General features: G+C 44.7%; 1 protein-coding gene across 1 annotated transcript in view; it reads left to right on the top strand.

Annotated features, from left to right (window-relative positions):
• Nucleotides 1-2,420: 2,420 nt before the first annotated feature.
• LOC143804700 (acyl-coenzyme A amino acid N-acyltransferase 1-like) overlaps nt 2,421-20,722 on the top strand; it is a 98,787-nt gene continuing 80,485 nt past the window's right edge. The window contains exons 1-2 of the mRNA XM_077283063.1: nt 2,421-2,558; nt 10,062-10,539. Coding sequence (XP_077139178.1) covers nt 10,080-10,539 — 460 coding nt within the window. The 5' untranslated portion in view covers nt 2,421-2,558; nt 10,062-10,079. The remainder of the gene's footprint in view (nt 2,559-10,061; nt 10,540-20,722) is intronic.

Genomic DNA, 20,722 nt, shown 5'->3' with positions numbered 1-20,722 from the left:
CTTGATGCTCAGTTGTGCAGCGGGGCCTCCCACATCTCTTCCTACTCTGGTTAGAGCCTGTTTGTGCTCTCCTCTGAAGGGAGTAGTACACACCGTTGTAGGAAATCTTCAGTTTCTTTGCAATTTCTCGCATGGAATTGCCTTCATTTCTAAGAACAAGAATAGACTGTCGAGTTTCACATGAAAGTTCTTTTTTTCTGGACATTTTGAGAGTTTAATGGAACCAACAAACGTAATGCTCCAGTTTCTCAACTAGCTCAATGGAAGGTCAGGTTTATACAGTAGCTTCTCTAATCGGCCAAACTGTTTTCAGCTGTGCTAACATACTTGCACAAGGGTTTTCAAGAGTATTCTAACCATCCATTAGCCTTCTTACACAGTTAGCAAACACAAAGTACCATAAGAACACTGGAGCGATGGTTGTTGGAAATGGGCCTCTATACACCTATGAAGACATTGCATTACAAACCTAATGTTTGCAGCTAGAATAGTCATTTATCACATTAACAATGTATAGAGTGTATTTCTGAATCATTTAATGTTAGCTTAATTGGAAAAAAACTGTGCTTTTCTTTCAAAAATAAGGAAATTTCTAAGTGACCCTAAACTTTGGAACGGTAGTGTAAGGTATATAAACCTCCGATTACAAATACATGGAATATACAAATATAACAGAGTACAGTCACTGTCAACTCCATAATAATAAAAGAAATTTCCAGCTGCCACCACCAATAATTTATATAGGCCAATTGAACACCGATTAGAGGCAGCTTATGGCTTCAGTAGTGCGATTTACAGAGCCAGAGGAACTAAGCTATTGAATTATGTATAATCATTCTGGAAAGGTAGGCAGTGTTCATAAAAATATACAAAAATGATACAAAATGGGAACAAAACAGTATAGTATATACAAATACATGAAATAAAAGGGAAAACAAGAGAAAAATACTACACCTGTATAATGGAAATGGCTCAGAGCTTAGCGGAGAGAGGAACTCCTCTTAGGAAAATGGTCAAGACTACAGCAGCTGTACCTTCCAGGATTGACAAGTTATGGAAACTCAAAGTCTAATTTTGATTAGATCAATGTTACTCCCACATACCTCCTTGTTGAGCTCATATGGGAGCTAGCCGTAGGATGTGCTAGGTCTTTTAGAAGTTTATGAGATTCCCATTTTTCAGGATATCTTCGCCCCTGGAGGTCCCAGGCAGTAGATATTGTTGTCATGTTTGTTATTTCAATTTTACCTTTCTTTAGACATGAAACATGGCATGGATAACATCATCCATCTGATCAACATTAAGTTGGAGGCATTTGGCTAGTCTTACAATGATATGAATGAATGCCCTATGTTCGTTTCTTCGCTACAATGCCAAAAATATATATCTCTATCAAATCAATGCAAACCCCAATATTCATCACTGACCACTGGCTCCAGTGAGTCTGAAATATTTATTTTGAGCAGAGGAAACTGATTCCTTTGACCAGAGGAAACCCCTGTGCTTCTCCACCTCTGAGCATACAAATCCTAGACTTGTTGACTGGTTTTCAGAGATCCCTTGTTGTATGTAACTGTTAACTGCAGGAGGTCCTACTTCAATGGAGGGTGAAGTATTAGCTCTTTCTCACTTCCCAAGTTATAATTAATTCCATGTGTCCAATATGAGGCAGAGGTGCTGCATTTTCAATTAAAAAAACAATAAACTCACTGTTTCATATCTGCACCAATTGTGCATCAAATAAAAAAATAAAGGTATAGAAAAAGCGGAGCAAAAACTCAATAATAAGAGAAGATTGTTACTGCATCGTGTGGTGTGGACAACAGCAGAAAACATGCAGATAAAAAAACTAATACAGCATTTACACTATATATGATGAAACCTCGGCGTTATATGTTTACATTTTTTATGAGTTTAATGAAGAGAAAAATCAATCATGACATCTTTACATCATTCCCTAATGACTGTAAATAATCACTGTCCACTGTATTGTACAGGTTGTCCCGATTACAGGAATAGGTTCGTTATTTGCTGATAATCTGATGTTTAATTATATTTTTTAAAATGCATTCAAAATGTAATTCTTTTTTTCATTATTTCATTATTTTTTTAGCAATTTTATAGGAAGAAAAAAAACTTTGACTTTCATTTCACTGTAAAGCTACCGTACACAGAAATGTATTTGGTATATGGAGGTGCAGCTCTATGTACCAGTAGAATCTACCTGTAGAAGATGGGACTATATACTACACATTCAAGTACAGAAAACTGTCCTATACTTGTCATTGCAGCCTGTGGCTCTTAAGTCTTGCTGCTTCCTATAATGCTACAGGTTGGGTGTTTGAGTCCCAGGAAGACCAAGAAAAGAGAATAATGAGTTAATTAAATGAATGCAAGTACATGTGTACAGAGCACAGAGAAGCCGGTCCTCCCTCAAAGGAGAAACTATCAGTAAACAGCTCAATCTGACAGGTGACAAGACATCACAAACTTTGCTGTACGGCAGCAGACCAGACATCACAGACTTCACTGAACGGCAGGAGACGATACACCGCACAGTGAGTAAAAGTCGTGACACAGTGGGCATAGTGGGCAACAAAGACAGCTCCCCTAAATTGAGACTGTCCCACTGGCATTGAGCGCACTCCATACAGCTTAGTGTTATACAGCTTGCAACTGAGAGTGATTGCTGTGATTGCTGTGATCAGAGTTAGCTCTGTTCACAGCAGCTTAATCTTAGACGCCGCTGTATCATGCCCCAATATTGTTATGTAGGTGGCTTTCAATTATAGCAGAGCTGTTCGATACCTCTCCAGTTTGCATTATATTAATGTCGCCATTGCAGATAATGCACATAAGCAAGATAGAATATAGAAACGATTCCTATCTGCACAGTGCTGTATGCATGTTTTGCATTGAGGTTATAGTTAAGAGTTAAAGAGTTATCCAGGACTTTTTTTTTCTATGGGGCTGAGGACTTATCGGTAAGTAGTTGCAGGAGCTGACTATACAGCTGTGTGATTGTCTCTCCCAGCTCACAGCGGTCGCAGAACGTTTTGTGCCTTATAATTATATGGGCTCACATCCCCTCCGCCCCATCACATTCCACTTGGCTTGCTGCCCCTCGTGCTTCCATCAGCAACATGTGTGACTGTAAGTCCCAGCCTTTCCTCAGAACGGTCATTATGATCTGTATCTGAGCGGCTGCTGTGTATAGGAATCAGACCGCACTGTGATATATTTGATTGCTGTTACGGAAAACTAAATGTTAATGTTGCTGCTGCTGCGCAATAATGACATCTTAGGCTGCTTTCACACATCAGGCTTTTTGTTTCAGGCTAAATCCGGCCAATTTGCTAAAAAACGGATCCGGTGTGAAAAACGGATCCGGTTTGAAAAACTGATGCACCGGATCCGTTTTTTAGCTGGATCCGGCATTCCTCACCGCGCATGTATTTTGGGGGGGAGAGAGAGAGAGAAGAGAGAGAGAGAAGAGAGAGAGAGAAGAGAGAGAGAGAAGAGAGAGAGAAGAGAGAAGAGAGAGAGAGAGAAGAGAGAGAGAGAAGAGAGAGAGAGAGAAGAGAGAGAGAAGAGAGAGAGAGGAGAGAAGAGAGAAGAGAGAGAAGAGAGAGAGAGAGAGAGAAACATGCCAAAAACGAAAACAATGCTTCTGGGCATATCCAATGTGTAAAAACGGATTCGGTAGCCGGAATCCTTCATTCACACATCCGTTTGATGCGTTTATTGATGGAAACATCCCTTCAGACATTTTCGCCGGACAGAAAAAACGTTGCAGGAGACGTTTTTTGTGTCCGGCAAAAAAGCCTGAAGGGACGGATCCAGCACAAAACGGATGAAACGCATGTCCTTCAGGCACAATCCGGCGCTAATACAACTCTATGGGAAAAAAACGGATCCGGCGTGTATAAAAAAAAGATCCGGATTTGCCGGATTGTGCCTGAAACAAAAAACCTGATGTGTGAAAGCAGCCTTACCCTGTGTCCACTCTTGAGGGTCACCATTATACAGTGGGTGCCCAATTGCTGGCCTTTGTTTTATTGTTTGTGGACACAGGAGAATGATGCATAGGGGATGCCCATGAACTAAGAGATTGTAGAGAAAAGATGCAGACCATTTTTAGACTGTGCACAGATATTTATGCAGATACGTACAGCTCTGGCAAAAATTAACAGACCACTGCAAAATGTTCAGTTTGTCTGATTTTTCTCTTTATAGGTATATTTTTGAGTAAAATGTAAATTGTTCTTTTATTCTATAAACTTCTGACAAAATGTCTCTGAATTTCCAAGCAATAAATTTTGCATTTTTTTTCTGACAAAGAAAAATGATCAAAATAAAACAACAGCACTTTCAGACCTCAAATAATGCAAAGAAAACAAGTTATTATTATTTATTATTATAGCGCCATTTATTCCATGGCGCTTTACATGTGAGGAGGGGTATACATAATAAAAACAAGTACAATAATCTTTAACAATACAAGTCATAACTGGTACAGGAGGAGAGAGGACCCTGCCCGCGAAGGCTCACAGTCTACAAGGGATGGGTAAGGATAAAGTAGGTGAGGATAGAGCTGGTCGTGCAGTGGTTTGGTCGATCGGTGGTAACTGCTGGTTGTAGGCTTGCCAGAAGAGGTAGGTCTTCAGGTTCTTTTTGAAGGTTTTGATGGTAGGTGAGAGTCTGATGTGTTGTGGTAGAGAGTTCCAGAGTAGGGGTGATACACAAGAGAAATCTTGTATGCGATTTTGGGAAGAGGAGATAAGAGGGGAGTAGAGAAGGAGATCTTGTGTGGATCGGAGGTTGCGTGTAGGTAAGTACTGGGAGACGAGGTCACAGATGTATGGAGGAGACAGGTTGTGGATGGCCTTGTATGTCATGGTTAGGCTTTTGTACTGGAGTCTCTGGGTAATGGGGAGCCAGTGAAGGGATTGACAGAGGGGAGAGGCCGGGGAATAGCGGGGGGACAGGTGGATTAGTCGGGCAGCTGAGTTTAAAATAGATTGGAGGGGTGTGAGAGTGTTAGAGGGGAGGCCACAGAGCAGGAGGTTACAGTAGTCGAGGCGGGAGATGATGAGGGCATGGACAAGGGTTTTTGCAGATTCTTGGTTTAGGAATTTAAGGATCCGTGAAATATTTTTGAGTTGAAGGCGGCAGGAAGTGGAAAGGGCTTGGATATGTGGTTTGAAGGAGAGATCAGTGTCAAGGATCACCCCGAGACAGTGAGCTTGTGGGACTGGAGAGAGTGGGCAGCCGTTTACTGTAATGGATAGGTTCGTTGGGGGGTCGCGTGAGATGGGGGAAAGATGATGAATTCTGTTTTGTCCATGTTAAGTTTTAGAAATCTATTGGAGAAGAAGGATGAAATAGTGGACAGACATTGAGGGATTCTGGTTAGTAGGGAGGTGATATCTGGTCCAGAGATGTAGATCTGTGTGTTGTCAGCATAGAGATGATACTGAAAACCATGAGATTCTATGAGCTGCTCCAGGCCAAAAGTGTAAATGGAGAAGAGCAGGGGCCCTAGAACTCAGCCTTGCAGGACTCCGACAGATAGGTGGCGAGGTGAGGAGGTGGTGAGTGGGAGACGCTGAATGTCAGCTAGGTATGACGAGATCCAGGATAGGGCCAAGTCTGTGATGCCAAGGGATGAGAGGGTCCGCAGCAACACGTAATGGTCCACTGTGTCAAAAGCAGAGGACAGGTCCAGGAGGAGGAGGATAAAGTAGTGTCGCTTGCTCTTGGCGGGTAATAGGTCATTGGTGACCTTAGTTAGGACAGTTTCAGTGGAGTGGTGTGACCGAAAGCCTGATTGTAAGCGGTCGAAGAGGGAGCAGGAAGATAGATGGGAGGACAGTTCAATAATCATTTAGAAACATCAATACTAATGTATTAACTCAGGAAAGGTTCAGAAATCAATATTTTGTGGAATAACCATGATTTTTAATCACAGCTTTCATGCGTCTTGACATGCTTTCCACCAGTCTTTCATACTGCTTCTGGCGCAAAAATTTAAGCAGTTCTTCTTTGTTTAATGGCTTGTGACTATCCATCATCCTCTTGATTACATTCCAGATGTTTTCAATGGGGTTCAGGTCTGGAGATTGGGCTGGCCATGACAGGGTTTTGATGTGGTGGTCTCTTAAATTTTGCCAGAGCAGTATATTGATATTGATCTAGATAGATTTATCCAGATCTATTTAGACTGGTACATGGAGCAGAAAGCAGGAATATTAATTGGGAAATTAATTTGAGAAAAGAACTGTTGAGCAAATTCTCTAGAAACCAAGCCCTGTCTTTGATACCCAAACAGAATTAATGATGTTTTTCGGCAGAAAACAGAGGCCTGATGAGTTATCACAGTTTCAGTAAGCCAATGAGCCGTTATATTCATACTGTGCATTAATTCTTGCAATACACCGGTGGCTCCTCTGCCTTCATCTGTGTACTGTATTGGTTTCACCAATTTTCTCTTTGTCTGGCCTCCTGGTCTTGTTGTTCCAGTGTATCCAAGTCATCACTCCTCTATGTGCCGTCCTGCTGTCTGTATCAATGCCCTAGGTCCATGTGTCCACCCTGTCCTGCAACTTCATGAATCCAGCTCACCAGGATAAGAGGAGAGTACTGAATACTCTTCTTCTCGACACAAGAACTGGACTCTCTAGAAATTTTGGGCAGCTGTATGAACATCTAGCTGGTAGACAGACTAATGGCTATTCATTGAAATTGACTTTGTTCAAAGATGCATTGACCCAGCTACCCATTAGCGAGTACTCCACATACCTAGGCACCTAAGACAATGCTGACATTTTGTCTATCATGACCGATCTGGGCATTTTAAATTAGTGGAATTGAAGTCAGCGATCACTAGAAACGGCTGCATTGAAAGTATAGCATGGCACTAAAGGGAATTGTGCCTGGGAGCGGAGAATGGCACATAAAGGCTCAAAAAGGTATGTGAGGGCCTTTACAGTGACAGAAGGCATTAGTACAGCTTTCATATAAAAGGAAAGGCGGTAGAAACCTTTTTTAATTTCCAGGTTGTATCTAGTCTATGGGCAACTTTTAGAGCTCAGCTGTTATATTACCTGACTATCTGCAGAGTCCAGATAACCCATAAACAGATATGTACATTTTTAATACTCACTTATCACACAAGACAAACAGAGGCAAATTTTTTTCATCTGAAAAAAGATCCCAAGGCTGTTAAGGATCTTCAGCCTCAAGCGGCAACATAGATCATATGACTCATCCCATGAAGATGTCTTTGTGTAATTCTCCCATCCCTCCATTAGCATTTTATTAGGATATCACATGCATAACAGTCAATCAAAGTCATCAGTTGTCTGCCAGCTCACTTCACAAGTCTCCATCTGGCAAGGACACGGCCCCATAACTGGACAATATCCTCAGATTCCTCATCCGAGAATCAAGAAACAGTCCAATCCTATCTTACCGTGCCAGTAATATTGCACCCATTATGACCGAAGAATCATGAATACATCATGAAAATGCTGCTCATGTCTGTGTCCGGATCTCTATTAAGAGACTTCTTCACAGCTTCACGTTAAGCAGCTAACACTACATTCGGCACTATTACTGTATTTCTTTCAAAACCTTAGTAGATGCTATAGGAATTGTGTAGAAAAGTATGGAAGGAGATCCAGCACCTGCAAAAATTGGGTAAGAGAAAACATCACATTTATTAGACAAACATTAAAACCAAAGAGATGCTAAAAGCATAATGAAAGGGAAAACAGAGAGATGCCGGTCCTACGTATTTTGATCAAAAAGCTCTTAGTCCTGACCATGCCATAGGCCCCTATTAAAACTCATTGGGATTTGTTGAGCAATGCTAGTGTAAGAAGAGAGCTCGGATCGGGGGTAACTTGTTCGCACGAGGGCCGGAACTGTCAGGGGTGTCACCTTTATTGTCTAGGGGAAAGTTTAACGACCCAGACCGACAGACTTAGCGGGAAGATGCAGCGCGCAGCAGGGGAATTCAGGCGCTCTGCCTCTAAGCACTGTGATAGCGCAGGACCGCACTACATTGTCCCGGCAGCTCCCTACAAAGACTGCGATCAGAGTACCGATTTCTTCCCGTTGAACCCCACAGCTCAAGTTACTCTTCGTCATGGGCCACCACGTAACGTGCGTGTGCCACCTAAAAGAAACCGGGTGACTTATCCAGAACTTTACCCTTACTCACCTGCTTACTTCTGCCTGGCTCTGTCCAACCCCGGCAGTGCCAAGGACTTCACTTCTCTTTGCTACTCAGGACGCCGAGACAGACATCGTAGACTCATTGTCACCACCAAGAACTGCTTCATCGACACTTATAGGCCTGCTACTTGTCCACCATGTGCTGACCGTGTCGGCACCTCCGAGGGCATCTGAGACTCCTCGCTCTGAAGCCGTTGGACTGATAAGTTTACTATTATTGGACATTTGTTATACCTTCCGTCCCAACTACCCCCTCAGTATATTGAAAGTGTTAAGACTACCTCCCTTTATCCTCCCTCCTCCCTGTGTGGAGTATACCCTTGTTACAGTAAAGTTTATCTTCACCCTTACTCTGCCTTTTATCCGTTACTGCATCCCGCACCCTGCTTTCACTAGTATCCATCTGGCTGCCGATCTGGAACAGCCTTGTAGCTTCTGATATGAATGGAAATCGCAGCACTAATGCGAATAGCGCCAAAGATCTTAACCCGTGTATATTGCGATCTTTAGTAACATAGTAACATAGTTATTAAGGTTGAAGGAAGATTTTAAGTCCATCTAGTTCAACCCATAGCCTAACCTAACATGCCCTAACATGTTGATCCAGAGGAAGGAAAACAAAACCCATGTGGCAAAGAGTAACTCCACCATGGGGAAAAAAATTCCTTCCCGACTCCACATACGGCAATCAGACTAGTTCCCTGGATCAACGCCCTATCAAGGAATCTAGTATATATAACCTGTAACATTATACTTTTCAAGAAAGGCATCCAGTCCCCTCTTAAATTTTAGTAATGAATCACTTATTACAACATCATGCGGCAGAGAGTTCCATAGTCTCACTGCTAGTGATAATATTGATATCCATTATTGATGGTGGCCTAGGATGGTATAGCATTCCTTAGTGTACAGTATATTATAGCTTGATAGGATAAAGATTAGGGTGGTGAATGGGTTAGTGTTGTGCTTCTCCTTGCCCTGCTTCATTTAAAATTGTCTGTCTGCAACTACCACAAGGGGAACCTATCATAAATGATGTATAGATATAGAAAAGGACTGGCTAAGGTATTAAAATGAGCAGCTAGTCGGCATCTTTCACATATAACACTGATCACTTACTGACACAAACAGCTATTTCTTGTGCAGGAAGTGGAGCTACTGGGACCCAGGACATACGCCAATATCTTCAGATCAGAGGACTCACATTGGAGGCCAACTCTAATCCAACAGCCAGCTTTGATACAGTCATACAGCCCTTTGAAAAGATTCTTTTTCTGGCTGCTGTAGAAGCACATGGCATCATTGCCATGTAATGTGACGTGTTGTGGGTTGGTAATAGGGTTGCTCTGTTGTTAAGGCTCCTATTATGTACAGTATGTATAGTATGGCAGGTTGTGCAGTTTCCGGGACACCTAATGCTGCTGCCACCCCGTGGTGCAGGCGTAAATATTAGAGGACTCCTGTACATGGTGCAGTCTTCTCGTGACAACTTTATTTTTACAAGTTTTTTTTATTCCACGTCAACAACCCTTTTTTATTGTTTTCTGCTAAATTGCGCACAAAGAAACCTTCCCCCTAAGTTTCCCTTTGTTTTAGACACCCTAATAAACATAATACATTGGGTGCCAGTGAAAAGATTGAATGGCCATCTGTACTTTTATTAGGGGAGAACGCCACTAGTGTTTTCTTGCTCCTCATCAGTACAAAGTAAAATTCTGGTTGACAGTATGAAGTGTCGCATGTGAAAACTCGAGAATAAATTCTTGTCTTGAAGCCTGTAATTTTAATTTTGTCTTCTTGATACTTGTCTCCCATTTAAGACTCCTCGATCTTCAGATATGGTTGGCTTAACAGTCTCTCCTGAGATCTCATTGGTGGATGAACCAGTCAAGATCCAAGCTTGGGGCCTTCCTCCCGACCAGGTAGTCACTCTAGCAGCATGGCTGAAGGATGAGAAAGGGCAAATATTTCACTCCAGGGCTTTCTACAAGACAGACATGGAAGGGAAGTTGGATTTGGAGAAAACTCCGGCCACTGGTGGAGACTTCCATGGAGTGTGTCCTATGGGCTTATTCTGGGCTCTTAAACCAAAAATCCCATTTATAAAACTGAATAAACGTGATGTCGTGGGAAGTCCTTTCTTGGTTCATATCGAGCTATATTCCTCTTTTGAGTTCAATGTTTCTGAACATTTTCCTGCTGCCACCAAGGTCATTGAAAGATGGTACACTTCTCCCGGAGTCCAGAGAATATTAATACGAGAAGGACGGATACGAGGAGCACTTTTTCTGCCACCTGGTAGGTAATAATGAGCAAATACCCATACCAGTCAGTATATAAATAATTCTTAGAAAGGAGATGCATGGTTACTATATGTACTACTAGTAACCAGTGTACATTATAACATGCACTATATAGGACTTATTTAAGTGGGATGGATCGCGAGACAATACATTTGTCCGGGGCTTACAGCAACACAATTGGGTACAGGAATAAAAATTACATATCTTGAAAGGGCTGCCCAAGCCTTATTTCCAGATAATACAGTATTAGACAACTACATACAAATGACCTGATAGATTTCGTTTAAAGTGTCGGAGCCAAATTTTTTAAATCTGACCAGTGTCACTTGATGTGGTAATATCTCTGGAACGTTTCAACAAGTGATTTTGAGAATGTTTTTTCGTGACACACTATACTATATGATAATGATACATTTAGGATGATATGGTTTGTGTTTATAAAAAATATCAGAAATTTGAGAAAAGTGTAAAAAAAATTAGCAATTTTCAAACTTTGAATAATTATCCCTTTAATCCAGATAGTCATACCACAGCAAAACATTAATAAATAACATTTCCCACATGCCTGCTTTACATCAGCATCATTTGTAAAATGTTCTTTTTTTCTCTATTTTGTTAGCATTTTAGAAGGTTTAAAAATGTAGCAGTAATTTTTCACTTTTTCAAGGAAATGTACAAAATTTATTTTTTTAGGGACCTATTCAGATTTGAAGTGCCTTTAAGGGTCCCATATATTGGGAAACCCTCAAAACCTATACCATTTTAAAAAGAGCACCCCCTGACATATTGAAAACTGCAGTCAGGTAGTTTATTAACCCTTCAGGTGATTTTCAGGAATTAATGCAAAGTGGCATGACAGAAATGAAAAGGTGTATTTTTACCACCTAAATGCCGCTAACTTCTGAACAGATTACTACAGCCGTCAGACTCATAGGTTTACATGTAACTGTAAACGCAATGGAAACTGCTGCGGACCCGCAGCTGCAGAAACGCTGCGGATCCGTGGTAAAAACTGCAACGTGTGCACATTGCCTAAGTCGTGTATCGGTGGGTATTCTTCAGGATACAGCGAAGTCAGGGGCAAGAAAAAACAACTCATACCCAATCCGCTCTTTGTAACTATTTTACTTCGTTATACGGGGTAATTTCACCAGACAATAGAAAACATAAAAAAATACATTATACAGACATTTAGCCAGAAGGCTGAAACCCCTGTGTTATGCAGCATGGAACTCAAACAATCTGTATCTACTGTATTTTCTACAAATCTACATACTGGTGTGCCTATCTAAATCGGCAGACCGTTACCGGTATACACCCTTGTGACTGGATCAATTATGTGGGTGTAATATATGGGCTCACCTGCAGTTCAGCACAGCAGTTTACAATCTTACAATCATTCACTTCTATTCCCCAATCAAATATCCCTCTCCCATCCCTATGTGACCTCAATGAACTCAGAAGAATAGTCCGTCCTCAATTATATTAAAAATATCCCAAAATTAACCAGCTGTACCAGCGAATTAGCCGTGAACAAAGTCCACACAAGTAGAACACCTGCCCCATATTATAATGTTCCACAGAAACTCTATGTCCTGAAACAAAAGGAAGTTCAAGTTTGGTCTAGAATCCGTTGCATGCTGTGTTGACATCTAGGTGTAGGTTAGGATTCTTGGTTGTGAAATAAACAGGAAACGTGGCAACAATTCTGAAAGTTCTGGATGCAGATTTTGGCAATAAACGTGGCCTGAACAGACAATATGACTAACAATCTACCAACAGGCTCTATGTCAGCCTAAATGTCATGATCCAGGCCATGGTTTGTGTCTTGTTTTTCTCTCCCCAGTCTGGTCGTGCAGGGGTTAACCTTCTCTGCCTTGTTTTGGGTTCTCTGGGGCTATTTCAGTCTGCTGTGGCGTGCAGACCAATGTCCGTGATAATTCATGCTCCCAGGCAAGAGCAACTGACCCCTTGATACCGTGTTTTGTCCTCTGCCTATTTACCCTGCTCCTGTGACTTCCCTTTCTTGCCACCCCTCTTGTCTTTGTGTTCGCTCCCTGTGCTTGGACTAGGGTTGAGCGACTTTAGTTTTTTTAAGATCGAGTCGGGTTTTGTGAAACCCGACTTTGTCCAGAGTCGAGTCGAGTGCAGTCGGCCGATTATCGCTAAAAGTCAGGGATCGACTGAAACACGAAACCCAATGCAAGTCAATGGGGAATCATAGTCGGCAGTGAGTGGAGGCCAGGAAAACACCTACAGTGCCCATTTTAATGCCAAAAACATCCATTCTTGTTTCTGAAGCTTGTCAATCTTAATTAACTTTATAATAATAGTTGTTCAATGGAACTTGGGGGTCATTTGGCAAATTTGTGGGGGGTAGGGCTGGTTCAAGTTTTTCGTGGGCCCAGGAATCGTGGACTACGTCACGGCGGTGGAGCAGGGAGAGGTAAGTATTTCAACGTTGCAAGTGCTGTGATCCTGAGCAAGCAGGGGGGCACACTCGTTCGCATTGGCACTGGCACAGGGCCCCTCAAAGTACAGCGGTGTGTTTGCACGGCGGGGGCGCCTCCCACCAGCAGCGACACTTTTGCGTACTCTGAGGGGCCCTGTGCCAGTGACGTCGCCAACGAGTATTCCCACCCCACCTGATGAAGGAACCTGCACTTTAATCTGCACCTTCCTCTTTGTCCCTGTGTAAGGTGGTATAACATGCGGGAAGGGGAACCTTACTTTCAGCAGGGTCAGATTCTGGCTGTGTAGAGTGCAAGGGGAATGTAGTGGTCTAGGTCAATGTACCAGCAGACTCATCTAGCAGTGGCTGGGCAATGGGCAGGATGAGGAGGAAACAGATATAGGGCCAAAGAATAAAGTAGGCTACATGCAGTTCAAAATTGGTAACAGGACTAAACAGGCGGCATTGCTTTGTTCAGTGGAGTAGCAAACCCAGGAGCAGCAGACACTGTTTTAAGGGCCCAAACACACTAATAGGCCAAATGCAGTTTAATATCTGATACTTTAGGCCAAAAGCCTAAGACTGAAGCTCAGCTTTATTCAGTTGAGGGCAAACACCAGGGAGGGGCAGACACCGTTAGTAGGCCCTAACCACCAATTTTTAAAAACACAGCACTTAATGAGAGCCAGAAGGTTGAAGCTCAGCTTTATTCAGTTGAGGCCAAACACCAGGCAGGGGCAGACACCGTTAGTAGGCCGTAACCAAAGTTAAAGGCCAAATGCAGTTTAATATCTGATACTATAGGCCGAAAGCCAGAAGGTGGAAGCTCAGCTTTATTCAGTTGAGGGCAAACACCAGGGAGGGGCAGACACCGTTAGTAGGCCGTAACCAAAGTTAAAGGCCAAATGCAGTTTAATTTCTGATACTATAGGCCGAAAGCCAGAAGGTGGAAGCTCCGATTTAGACAGTGGAGGACAATTTGAATTAGGGACTGCAGACAGACTTAGTAGGCTGTCCCCTGTGGACCATGCATCCACCACATTAACCCATTGCGCCTTAATGGACACGTAATCTTACAGGTCCATGCGTCTGTTGTCAGGTGCACCTTTGTACTCACAGATTGCCAGAGTGCATGGACAATGCGGTCTTTTACATGCTGGTGGAGGGTTGGGATGGCTTTTCTCGCAAAAGAAGTGTCGACTGGTTAGCTTGTAGCGTGGTACAGCGTAGTCCATCATGGCCTTATTAATAGTAAATAAAATATATAACTAGGCTCTATGAACTTTTAAATAGGTTCCAGGGGTACACGGGCAGCATTGGTGTGGTCAGTGGAGGAGTATTGCAAGTAGGGGCCGCAGACAGGCTAACAAAGGCCTAAAATAACAAACAATAGGCAGGCATGGCAGTTTTAAATCGGTTACATGGATACACAGGCAGGCAGCATTGTGGTCAGTGGAGGAGTATTGCAAGAAGTGTCTGACACAGTTAGTACTCCCCCAAAATAAATAGATGTTAATGTCTCGCAAAACAACTATAAATTAAAAAAAAGGGTGGCATGCTTAGGTACAGGGGTGGGCTCATCTGCAGAGTTTATGACAAAGTAATTTGGCAGTAAATTAGTATTTACTGGTGTCAATATAGGATACTGACCAAGACTACTGTAACTATCATCATAGATGTCAACAAATTGGTATTGATTGTCAGTGCCAGGCATTGAATGATGTCAGCGCATAGACTAAACATTGGTGGAGCTGTGCGAGATAATTTGGCACGTGGTAGAGCACAGTTTCAGCTGGGGGGGGGACTCTCTTGTGGCCGGCGGTACCGCCCCAGGGCCCCTCATGTTACAACGGTGTGTCTGACGTTGGGTGCGCAAAACCACCGCCAGAGACACTACATTGTACTATGAGGGACCCAGTGGCAGTGCCGTCGACCAAAAGCGAGCACACCCACCTCTTCTGACAAACAGCACTGTAACTAACGGGTGCTTGCGCCAAGTGTCGAGAGTGAGACAACGGCCCCGTGGGGGGAGTTTTCCCATTGGGGGATGTGTAAACATGTCGTATGCTGGTCAAACAGCTGCTGCAAATTAAGAGATTTTAACACTCAGTAAGACCAGTCCACAAGCAAGACCTTTTTATAGGAAAGCTAGGTGTCAGCCGGGAAAGGTGGGGCAAAATAATTTGAAATCCAGGAGTGGTTCATTTTAATGAAGGTGAGATCATCCACATTTTGGGTAGCCAGACGAGTCCTTTTTTCGATTAATATTGAACCAGCAGCACTGAATACTCTTTCTGATAGCACACTAGCTGCTGGGCAAGCAAGCTCCTGCAACGCATATTCTGCCAATTCAGGCCAGGAGTCTAATTTGGATGCCCAGTTGCAGCGCCCCAGAGTCCTGGTCGTTGCAGTACTCTGGCTCCGCCGCTAAGGGGGGCTATGGTACGTCTGATGGCACTGAAGGAGTTCATCTGACCAGGTATCACATACACCAATACATTTCACAGTCGGGCCTCCAGGGGGAGCTAAGGGTGCTATTTATTAGGCCACTCCTCACCACTGTGGGTAAAACTGGGGGTCAGGCAGGAAGTTAGAAAGAAAGCTGACTGGGTTGGACCAGACAACACCTGGTGGCAGAGGGTGTTGTGGGGAAAGATTCGGTAGGGTCTCTGTCAGGTTTGGGACCCTGACAGAGGCCTGGCTACAAGAAGGAACGTCACGGGACTGTGCCTGCTCAGCATAGCAGCGGTGCCCTAAGAAAGGAACAGAAGCGAGATATATTGTGCTGAGTGAGAAACGAAATCAAAGCAAGAAGGAGAATACCAGTAGGAGTCGTGCTGTAAGACCGAGGCAACATCCTACTGAGGCGCACAACCGGCGTCCGGAACGCCGAGGAAGTATTACTATATTCAGCTTCAGGCAATACTTCAAACCAACGGCAGGACAGTCAGTCAAAGGTGGGCTGTCTCACCTAAATCACCTATGCAGTCTTGGGGGGCAACTTGTGGAGAGGGGCGACTCTAGGGTCCCGGCAGAGCTCCGAGCCTACCCGTCATACGGGTGCCGTCCTAACCGTAACATCAGGGAGGGACGGAGGATTAGCAGAACATCATCTAATCGAGTTGTGAGGGAACTTAAGAAACAGACACAACAGTTGTGGGGACTTTCCGTAAGCAAAGCAGGGAAGGACCACAACACATAGCGCTAGTAGGAAGGCACAGATTTCCACCTGTGAAGAGAACTCTGGAGGTGCCATTGGACCGGCCGGACTTGCGCAGCCTGATGATTCATATTCCGGACTGAGGACCCAGAGACCTTCAGTAAAGAGGTAAAGAGACTGCAACCTGGTGTCCTCGTTATTTACTGCACCACCACCATCAGCAACTATCATTCACTGTACGCCCCTCAGCAGGGTCACGGACCGGGCCTAGCCACCGTGACAACCCCAGAGCAGAGACTCAGAGGCCCGGTACCGGGTACCCCTCGGCCCTGCGGCAGTGGGGGCGCTACAACTTGGCGTCACGAACAGGATCTACTTAAGCCTGAAGAATCAGGTCATGTGTGCCTTGGAACTGTGATTTATTATACTTGGACTGTGACTTATCGCAAAGACTGTGTGTTGCCAATTGCCGCCAGAAGTTTCTGCCAAAACCGCCGCCATTACAGCGCTAAGGAGAGCGCAGGAGAAGAAGAAGGGCGTGGAGTGGGCGTAGACAAGCTGGAGAGCGCGAAAGACAATGGCCGCCCAGTCTAAATATTTCTGCCCCTTGAGGATGTGTCCGTCGGCAGCCGAGATCCGCCTACTGATCCTCAATGGGGGGCGGAGACAACGAAAGCGAAACCGCCCTCGAAGGAGAGAGCGGGAAAAGGACCAGGAAGAAGAAGTCAGCGACATGGAGGATGCCATGGCCAGCCGCCCGGAGCCGGAGCGTGGGGTCGGAGCCGAGGACTCCCCCAGCTACCCGGAGAGGCACCGCAGCCAGACCTCCATAGTTGTCGCTGACCTCCTGCAGACCGGAGCGGACGAGCTTATCCATCAACTCCCGCAGACGCAGCTGAGCACTGAGGCCGGGTGGAAGAAGACCATCATCGGGCGCCTCACAAGACATCTGTCGGCAGCCTCGTCTGGTCCGGAGAAGGAAAGAAGTTCCAGCGCTCCGAAGCCAGAAAGCAAGGCCCTGCCGGAAAGCGAGATGCTGCGAGCAGAGATGACAACGTCGCAGCACGAGGCCCTGCAACCAGCATTCCAGACCCCAGCAGAGGCAGATCAGACCGGCACCGGAGGGACCGCATCTGAAGCAGGTATGAAGGACGACCCTGCCCTGATGACTGACACCACTCCCGCGACTGCTAGTGCCACAGCTGCTGACTCCGTTCCAGTGACTGATCTTGCAGCAGCCGCTACCTCTGCTGCAGCAAATGCCCCTACTCAAGCTGCGCAGACCTCCATCGCTGTGCATGACCTAACCATACATGAAAGACGGATTAACGGCATTTGTCCAGCACTGGGTGCAACCCTGGACTTCACCCTTCCCGGGCCAAGAGGGGTTAAGTGCCAGGTGCAACCCTGGAAGCCGTCCAACTAAACCTCGGAAACCTGAACATGTAAATAGTTAACTGTTTGTTTCTCTGCTGTTTTGCTGCTAAAACCCGTCTAGGGTTACTCTTAAAGGGATCCCTTTGTTGACCCGGGATCCCTATTGCTTTTTGTTTGTTTTCTGCTTTTTGCACCAGTTATCAAGAACTGCAGAATCATGAACAATGCATGATACAAACTGCTTGTAAATAGTTTGCACCTTCTTAAAGGTGCTCCCTACTGGTTTTACTTAAAGAAGGACTCTTTGCGAAGAAACCGCACCGGAGCTTCTGCTGAGTACGGACTGGTAGCTTGAGAAGATGTGCTACCTCATGCAGACTGGGTCCCCTCTTAAAGGGGATGTGTTGTGAAATTGGATTTTGGGCTCCCCCGGTGGCCACTGGTGGAATTGAACTTGTGTGCATCATCCTCTCTGTTCACCTGTTCCCATCAGGATGTGGGAGTCGCTATTTAACCTTGCTCCTCTGTCATTTCCATGCCGGTCAACATTGTAATCAGAAGCCTTTCTGTGCATGTTCCTGCTGCTAGACAACTCCCAGCTAAGTTGGACTTTAGTCCTCGTTTGTTTTTGCATTTTGTTCCAGTTCACAGCTGTAGTTTCGTTTCTGTGTCTGGAAAGCTCTTGTGATCTGAAATTGCCACTCTGATGTTATGAGTTAATACTAGAGTCTTAAAGTAATTTCAGGATGGTGTTTTGATAGGGTTTTCAGCTGACCATGAAAGTGCCCTTTCTGTCTTCCTGCTATCTAGTAAGCAGACCTCAATTTTGCTAAACCTATTTTCATACTACGTTTGTCATTTCATCTAAAATCACCGCCAATATATGTGGGGGCCTCTGTCTGCCTTTCGGGGAAATTTCTCTAGAGGTGAGCCAGGACTATATTTTCCTCTGCCAGGATTAGTTAGTCCTCCGGCCGGCGCTGGGCGTCTAGGGATAAAACGCAGGCAACGCTACCCGGCTACTGTTAGTTGTGCGGCAGGTTTAGTTCATGGTCAGTTTAGTTTCCATCCTTCCAAGAGCTAGTTCTTATGTTTGCTGGGCTATGTCCTCTTGCCATTGAGAACCATAACAGTTTGACCGGCCCCAAAGGGTTAAATTAATTGACAGAGAAAGGAGAGAAAAGAGAAGTCTGCTGAAATTTTTTTTTTTTTTTTTTTTTTTTCCCTTCAGTTCTGAGTGTGCTTGTAATTGAATCTCTTGCAAGTCTGCCTATATTGCAGCCTTTCTCTCTCTCTCTCCTTCTAATCCTGGAATGGCTCTGTGTTCACCTGTTTAAAATGGATATTCAGAGTTTAGCTGCAGGTTTGAATAATCTCACCACGAAAGTTCAAAATTTACAAGATTTTGTTGTTCAGGTTCCTATATCTGAACCTAGAATTCCTTTGCCTGAATTTTTCTCGGGGAATAGATCTTGCTTTCAAAATTTCAAAAATAATTGCAAGTTGTTTTTGTCCCTTAAATCTCGCTCTGCTGGAGATCCTGCTCAGCAGGTCAGGATTGTGATTTCCTTGCTCCGGGGCGACCCTCAGGATTGGGCTTTTGCATTGGCTCCAGGGGATCCTGCGTTGCTCAATGTGGATGCGTTTTTTCTGGCCTTGGGGTTGCTTTACGAGGAACCTCAGTTAGAACTTCAGGCGGAAAAGGCCTTGATGTCCCTATCTCAGGGGCAAGACGAAGCTGAAATATACTGCCAGAAATTCCGTAAATGGGCTGTGCTCACTCAGTGGAATGAGTGCGCCCTGGCAGCGAATTTCAGAGAGGGTCTCTCTGATGCCATTAAGGATGTTATGGTGGACAATTTGAAGTTGTCCCAGGAGAAGACTCAGCTTTTTGCCAACCGCCGGCGTCGGGTTGGTCCTCGGCTTTGTGTTGGGGACTTGGTGTGGTTGTCTTCTCGTTTTGTCCCTATGAGGGTTTCTTCTCCCAAGTTTAAGCCTCGGTTCATCGGCCCGTACAAGATATTGGAGATTCTTAACCCTGTGTCCTTCCGTTTGGACCTCCCTGCATCTTTTTCTATTCATAATGTTTTTCATCGGTCATTATTGCGCAGGTATGAGGTACCGGTTGTGCCTTCCGTTGAGCCTCCTGCTCCGGTGTTGGTTGAGGGCGAGTTGGAGTACGTTGTGGAAAAAATCTTGGACTCCCGTGTTTCCAGACGGAAACTCCAGTATCTGGTCAAATGGAAGGGATACGGTCAGGAGGATAATTCTTGGGTGACTGCCTCTGATGTTCATGCCTCCGATCTGGTCCGTGCCTTTCATAGGGCTCATCCTGATCGCCCTGGTGGTTCTGGTGAGGGTTCGGTGCCCCCTCCTTGAGGGGGGGGTACTGTTGTGAAATTGGATTTTGGGCTCCCCCGGTGGCCACTGGTGGAATTGAACTTGTGTGCATCATCCTCTCTGTTCACCTGTTCCCATCAGGATGTGGGAGTCGCTATTTAACCTTGCTCCTCTGTCATTTCCATGCCGGTCAACATTGTAATCAGAAGCCTTTCTGTGCATGTTCCTGCTGCTAGACAACTCCCAGCTAAGTTGGACTTTAGTCCTCGTTTGTTTTTGCATTTTGTTCCAGTTCACAGCTGTAGTTTCGTTTCTGTGTCTGGAAAGCTCTTGTGATCTGAAATTGCCACTCTGATGTTATGAGTTAATACTAGAGTCTTAAAGTAATTTCAGGATGGTGTTTTGATAGGGTTTTCAGCTGACCATGAAAGTGCCCTTTCTGTCTTCCTGCTATCTAGTAAGCGGACCTCAATTTTGCTAAACCTATTTTCATACTACGTTTGTCATTTCATCTAAAATCACCGCCAATATATGTGGGGGCCTCTGTCTGCCTTTCGGGGAAATTTCTCTAGAGGTGAGCCAGGACTATATTTTCCTCTGCCAGGATTAGTTAGTCCTCCGGCCGGCGCTGGGCGTCTAGGGATAAAACGCAGGCAACGCTACCCGGCTACTGTTAGTTGTGCGGCAGGTTTAGTTCATGGTCAGTTTAGTTTCCATCCTTCCAAGAGCTAGTTCTTATGTTTGCTGGGCTATGTTCTCTTGCCATTGAGAACCATAACAGGGATGTCCACGTATTGCGCTTATGAACCGTATTGCCTTAAGACAGTTGGGTGGCAATAATGTCTTGAC

The sequence above is a fragment of the Ranitomeya variabilis genome, chromosome 1 (genome assembly GCF_051348905.1).
Source record: "Ranitomeya variabilis isolate aRanVar5 chromosome 1, aRanVar5.hap1, whole genome shotgun sequence".
Classification (NCBI taxonomy): Eukaryota; Metazoa; Chordata; class Amphibia; order Anura; family Dendrobatidae; genus Ranitomeya; species Ranitomeya variabilis.
Note: the sequence above shows the minus strand (reverse complement) of the source record. Positions and strands in the feature narration are given on the sequence as shown.